This window comes from Embiotoca jacksoni, unplaced genomic scaffold (assembly GCF_022577435.1).
Source record: "Embiotoca jacksoni isolate LCO1_2020_lvr unplaced genomic scaffold, fEmbJac1.0.p SCAF_3, whole genome shotgun sequence".
NCBI classification, from domain to species: domain Eukaryota; kingdom Metazoa; phylum Chordata; class Actinopteri; family Embiotocidae; genus Embiotoca; species Embiotoca jacksoni.
Genome location: NW_027185381.1, coordinates 5,681,240 through 5,687,627, shown reverse-complemented (window position 1 = coordinate 5,687,627; position 6,388 = coordinate 5,681,240). Strand labels below are relative to the sequence as shown.

The 6,388-nt window shown below is 42.0% G+C and overlaps 1 protein-coding gene across 3 annotated transcripts; it reads right to left on the bottom strand.

The window, feature by feature from the left end:
• Positions 1 to 885: 885 nt before the first annotated feature.
• LOC138206116 (calcitonin gene-related peptide-like) lies at positions 886 to 6,097 on the bottom strand. 3 transcript variants are annotated; one of them, XM_069162620.1, is made up of 5 exons: positions 6,014 to 6,097; positions 4,757 to 4,848; positions 3,604 to 3,738; positions 1,496 to 1,683; positions 886 to 1,220 (listed from the first exon to the last, which is right to left on the bottom strand). In XM_069162620.1, the coding sequence occupies exons 2-4, from the start codon at positions 4,840 to 4,842 to the stop codon at positions 1,521 to 1,523; spliced, it is 384 nt and encodes a 127-aa protein (XP_069018721.1). In that variant the 5' UTR covers positions 4,843 to 4,848; positions 6,014 to 6,097; the 3' UTR covers positions 886 to 1,220; positions 1,496 to 1,520. The 3 variants fall into 3 exon arrangements, with proteins under 3 accessions (XP_069018721.1, XP_069018722.1, XP_069018720.1); XM_069162621.1 differs by having other exon boundaries at positions 1,496 to 1,680; XM_069162619.1 differs by lacking the exons at positions 886 to 1,220; positions 1,496 to 1,683 and adding an exon at positions 2,097 to 2,744.
• Positions 6,098 to 6,388: the final 291 nt, after the last annotated feature.

The following is a 6,388-nucleotide window of genomic DNA, read 5'->3' as shown; positions in this document are numbered from 1 at the left end:
AAAAGGAGAATCTGCATAATACTAACACTGGTCAAACAAAGCTTTTAGTTCTGTGTAAATTCTGATATGATTTTGATTGAAATGTGATGTGAGCCTTGACTGGAGCTAAAGAACAAGTCTGACTGCAAGTTTGGCTGCCTTTTATTAAGCAATGCCCCATGCACTTTATATTTCTTGTATTATCATGTATCTCAACACATCCATGCCACTGTGGTGTCAGTCAGAAATACTCCCAACAAAACTGATGTGTTTACACCTACAACAGACTGTGGATTTATTTTTCAAAATTTTAGAAATTATAGATATGTGCTTCATGTTTTCAGGATGTGTTCGTGCATCTGTCAGTGGGAAATACAGTTAAAACCTAATCAATGAATTACAAAGTTCTCTATTCATATGAGGTTCTACTTGTAACCTTTAAAGATTGATCATATTTATCAATATTAATAGCACAAATATAATGTCTTCCTGCACCTGCTTAAAAAGCTTTGAAGAACAACACAAGTACCCCAAACCCGAGTGTATCTAAAATACATTTTAATCTTGCTGAAATTAGTTTTCACAATATTGTTTACAATATTAATCTGTCTTCATTCTCTTCATCCTCGCTCAGGTCGTCACTCTCATCTTGAAACCGAACTGTACAATCATGTTCATGTAAATTGTTCTACATCAAGGCACAAGACAACAGCCGTTGTGGGGGGGCCTTGGGTAGGCTGATCTTTAATGGCATCCCTCTGGCACACAGGAAAACAGAGTACCTTCGGGAGGAAAGGGAATTATGGAAAATGTAGAAGTATGGACCGAAAGGGGGAGAGAGGGGTGTCATGGAAGAAATGTGCTCTAACGAGGTGACATGTGGAAAGAAAATAAGGGGATAACCACTGCTGCTTTCATTTTTATTTTCCAATGATACTCATGTATAAAAAAGAGGAACCAGGAGGCTATTTTTTTTTCTTCAGGAGTTCATTTGTTCATGTACATAAAGTAAAGTGATTTTTTTTTTTCTCTTTTTTTCTCTTATTTGTCAAAAGCAAAAGGGTTCACTAACAGGATGGAAATGGGGTCAAGATGTCCTGTGGTGTCTTTTTTTTTTTTTTGTCTGTAAGAATGTGAAAGAGTGGATAAAGAGCCAGTTCAGTGTTTATTTTCTGCTCAATTTTGTTTTGGTTGATATTTGTTCTCAAGTTTTTTCTGATGTTTTCTTCAGGTTTCAACCTCTGAAAGACAAAAACAGACAGAAAGAAACTGAATGTAAATGTAAGGCTTAGCATTCAAACTGCTGTTCATCATTATTAAAAACCTCGAATTTGATATCCATCTGTTGTATAAAATTATTCAGTTAAAGGTTCGAAGACCAATTAAACCAGTCTTCAAAATGTTCTCACTTTTTTTAAGCAGAAAAAATATTTGTTTTGTTTATTATAAAATCAAACAGAAGCAATGGGGAAAAAAAGAAAGAAAATAGACCAAACATAGATGTGTCTTTATTTACCGTTTCCCTGAAGGTTTTGAAGTGCTCACATTTGGATGCTTCTCCTCCGCCTGCCGAAGGCCTTGGCGCCGACGTTGGTGGGGACAAAGTTGCTGTTGCCCATTCCCCCCGACCGGCTGAGGAAGTCCGCCAGGCGGTGAGTCACGCAGGTTGCCGTGTTGCAGGCTCGCTTCTGTGCTGTAACGCTGCTTTAGGAGAGCAAACGGGGGTTAATGCTAGGATCTGTAGGGACATACCTCCATACAATACTGAAACACATACACACACACACACACACACACACACACACACACACACAGCATCTGTGCACACACACAGCATCTGTGCACACAGTTAATTTTAACATTAACACGTAAAATACATAAAGCTAGGATTTACAGGTTACAAATATACAATAAGAATGCACAGTTTAATCATATATAATCTGTATTTTGAGAGTTTTCTTACCTTTGGAATTGGTGAGAGTTTCAGAGATAATTTCAAGCACTATAAAACTCTATTGACGTCCATGTGACGTTCTATGTCAATAGTATATGTTATAATGATATAAGTGACCACACTGCGTGTTTTGGCGTCCCTAAGAATGAAAATGAGCTCAGGCTTCCTGGTAGAAAAATACGTTTATTGAACAATAAACATGGTGTCACATGAGTGGATCATTTATTAATGGTTAGATTAAGTGATTACTCTCAACTCTTAAATTTCAGGGGCTTCAAAATACCATCAAATGACTCCACGTACAGTACAAGGAAATGGATGTCTAAACCGGTTCCTACATTTGTGAAAATTAAGTCTGATTGTCTGAGATAAAAGGAACAATTCATTCTCTGCCAAAAAAAGATGTGGAAAAAAAAAAAAGAACTGAAAGTTAAATCTTCTCATGTCAATCAAGCAGGTAGAATCGACATGCACTTGCCAATCCGAAAGCGAAAAGGAATTAACTGGGATGAAGAGAGGGAGATGAGAGGAGGGGAGGAAAAGGGAGAGAAAAGGAAAGGAAGAGGAGGAGGAGGAGATGCGGGAAAGGTAAAAGAGGGACTGAGGGTGGATGAGGAGGAGTTAGATGCTGTCAAATGTCTCGCCGTAGCTTGCATAGCGGTCGCTCCCAGGCGCACTGCGCTTCTTGCCCGGTGTTCCTGCTCCCACGTTCGTGCGAGGGAATGTCTGCAACTTGTGCAGCTCCTGAGACAGTTTGCCCAACACACAGGTGCTGAGGTTGGAGCAGCGCTTGGTTAGGGGCCTGTCCATGCTGGTAGGGAGGGGACACACAAAACACATGCAGAGAGCAGGCTCATAGAAATGGGAAAACATGCAGGTAACACTTTCCTTATCTTTTGTCTTTCCTTTTCTTTTAATTCACGCACCTTTCCACTCACATGCATTTCTTTCTCATGCCATCACAGGTATAAGAAAGTAAAGATTAAAAAACATTCAAATTTCTTATAGCACCATGCCCCCCTCTCCCTTCCCATCATTCAAAAAACTTGTCATCCATTTTCTCATGCGCCAAAACCCCCACCCCCACCCCAGTCAATCTTTTACACCCACAGAACAAACAGAAACCAGTCTCTTCCCACTGTCATGCAGCTCCACTTAATTGACATCATGCACACTTGTTCGTTCTGTTAAGCATACACTGTTCTCATGCCCGGCAGGCAGGCTCGAAATAGTAGTCTGTTCATACAAAGTCAAAATCAAACTCATTCATGCGGGAGCAGGGTCATAACAGAGAATGTGGATCATTTTTTTTGTTTTTCTATGTGTCAGCATGTTTTCTTGAAATAAAAATTTGTCTATCCTTCGGTTGGCTAAAAAGTACATACCTCTAGTTCTGATTGAAAGTGGGGAGCGAAAAAGAGGCATCTTCAGCTATGTTAAAGTGAGACCAGAAAATAATGCAGCCCCTAAAAACATACACAGGGTCCGATAGGAAGCCCAGCAAGGACCTGTCCATTTTACCTTTTTAATTAGGCCAAAGAAGTTTTAGTTTTACCTGTTTCTTTCCACTCTGTCACTAGTCAAATCCTTCTTTGGCCGATTCTGTGCAGGGAGGAAATGTTAAACAGTTTTTTTTTAAAAGAGTTTAAAGAAAGAAGAGTCATCTGTACCTGTTTCCTTCAGTTGCCTGCTGCTCCAGCTCCTCCGCTGTCATTTGCACAAACTCCTTGACGATGGCGTTGAGTAACCTTCTCGCCTCATAGTCCGTGAGCGTGACTCGGTCTGACATGGACTCTAAACCTGGTCTGTGGTGAGGGGGTGAGTGGGGCAGATTTAGGGAACAGATGATTTTTGAGGGGGGAAAGGCATTGAGATCAGCATTAATGTAAATCCTTTGCCAGAGTTATCACCTGCAGTTAAAAGGAGGGGTGGGGGGGTGGCGGGGTGTTTTCAGGGTGGAGTGCGGTGCTGGTTGAGTGACCGTATGGTTAGGAGGGCTGTTGAGTGGGGAGGGGGGTTAACTGAGACGTCACCACCTCAGAGAGGAATGACGTCTGAGTTGGAGGGCCCCCGGCCAACGACGGGGAAAACAATCTGCGGAAAGTGCCCCATCTGAGAGAGGGGCTGATGTGCAACCAGCTTTAGATTTATTACAAAATCGATGGCTTCATGGGAACAGTGTGGGGAGTGGCTTGAATGGGCCGTCATATAAATATATAGATCACATTTATCTCCCCCCCTAAGTGAAATACACTTATTTTTATGTTTCCATTAGCCTTGTTTAAATAGTTGCACCTAGCACAATTCCATCCAGTGGCATTGGAGTTATAATAGGATATACAAGCTTTTAGAAAAATAAAGAAAACTATGTGGTTTCAGACATATTTTAAACCTAAAAGTGCTCAACTGATCATTTGTCTTGATCGCGTCTGGTGCCAAAACTTAAACACCATATATTAAGGATTAACCAGAAAAATGATTTGTGTATGTGGTGAATTCACACATATCAATTTATATTGTTTGTACTGGTGTAGTCTTATGCATCTCTGAATGTGTTTGCACTTCTTTCCATCAACCTCACAATCACATCCTCTCCATTTCTTTTTACATTTTGTAGCACTAAAAATTTGAAATGACAATATAAAACAAAACTAAAATCTCCTCTATCTCTTAAAACTGTTTTTGCATTTCCTCTTTCCCTCCTTTTTACTGGTTGCTTGTAATACTAACAATACTTGTGGGAATTTGAGTCCACCTGAGCTTTTCCACACATTTCAAGTTGCTGGGAAATGCAAGTCAAAGTGTGAATGCTGAGTGTCTCACCTGGCAGGAGCGGCTTGTGAGCAGTACATCTGGCAAATGACCAGGGCGTAGGCAACGAGGAAAGCTGAGATCTTCAACATAACCATTGTCCCCTACACAGGGAGAAAGACACCCTCCATCAGCTTCTTGTGCAGGACTGTTGCCATTCACACTCACACACTGCTGAAACAAGTTTTCAAGTCCCCTAGAAATGTATCTACAAAAGCAGCCTGCATCTAGGAAATGTACTTGCTGGTGTTTGATCCTGTTGCGCTGTTGGGAAGAAGTTGCAAGAAGGATTTCCCAGAGAGGTAAGTTTTGTTCTACCTTTATCTCAGCTTGCTACTACTTAGCTCTGGTCTCCTGCTGAACATTCTTTCACACAACACCCCTTCATAGCTGAGCCACACATCAATCACCCCTACTCTTCCTCTAAAACGCAATCTTCTTCAAAATATCCTGCCGAGAGGACAGGTAGTTCCCACATGTCGCACTCCACAGGTCCCGGAGCGTGACATGCCTGCGGGTTGGAATGTGTGTGTGTGTGTGTGTGTGTGTGTGTGTGTGTGTGTGTGTGTGTGTGTGTGTGTGTGTGTGTGTGTGTGTGTGTGTGTGTGTGTGTGTGTGTGTGTGTGTGTGAAGGTAGGCAGGGGTTCTAGACTGTGCAATGTATGTAGCACTTGCTAAAACTGGAAGAGGAGGGGTGAAAAGAGAAAAGGAGGGGAGGGGTGGGATTGGGGGGGACTCCAAGCTTGCCAACTCCCTAAGGGACCAGTGCATTAGTGTAATGAACTGCCAGCTCTCTCTCTCTCTCTCTCTCTCTCACTCACACACACAGTGTCTGACACACACACACACTCACACACACACACACACACACACACACACACACACACACACACACACACACACACACACGCACACACACACACTTAAACCTGGTCTCTCCTGCCCATTTTCCTCTGTCACTTGCTGTTCTTTTCTCATGCTTGAACTCATTTTTGAGCACCTTTCTTCTCTTTCTTAATAATTAGTGTCTCTATTTGGCCATCGAGTAGCAGACTGGACTTTCATAGAATGAATGGCGGTGATGCTGGTGACCCCAGCAGCCACACTCCATAACCATTTACCAACAATTTCACATCAGTTCAACACAGAGACTCTCCATTCATATCCCCTCTGATCCACACACACATTCGACCTGCTCATCGGTTACATTGAGAGTCAAACTGAAATTCCAACACATCGCCCAACACAACAGTAAAAGTCAACACTTACCTTCAGTGATAATCACCCAGCAAAAAGTAAATAAATATATGTCTCTATATATCTCTATGCAAAACACAATAAGTTGACTTTCTCTCAACTTGCAGAACAACTCTTGATTCTGTTGCATGCAGCGCCAAAGCACCAGCCTATATATCCCACCACTTGGATTTGTGCATTGACTGTGTAGGTGTTTAATTATCTGCTAGCAGCCAATCATGTCGCGCTGATGCTACAGCGAGCCAATGGGACGCTTCCCCTCGGTCCTGCCTCACTAATAAGGGATATGGCTTTGTGCTGACGTCATTCTTCAGTCACTAAGTGCTCCATTCATAAAAATCCACCAGTCATTTGGACCATTTGCTATCCCCAATTTGCATTGATGTC

Excerpts from the sequence above, each read along its gene's own strand:
- LOC138206116 (XM_069162619.1), bottom strand. The coding sequence starts at position 4,842 with ATGGTTATGTTGAAGATCTCAGCTTTCCTCGTTGCCTACGCCCTGGTC. Across the intron at positions 3,739-4,756 it reads TCACAAGCCGCTCCTGCCAG|ACCAGGTTTAGAGTCCATGT; the intron begins GTGAGACACTCA and ends CCCTCACCACAG. Across the intron at positions 2,745-3,603 it reads CAGGCAACTGAAGGAAACAG|CATGGACAGGCCCCTAACCA; the intron begins GTACAGATGACT and ends CCTCCCTACCAG.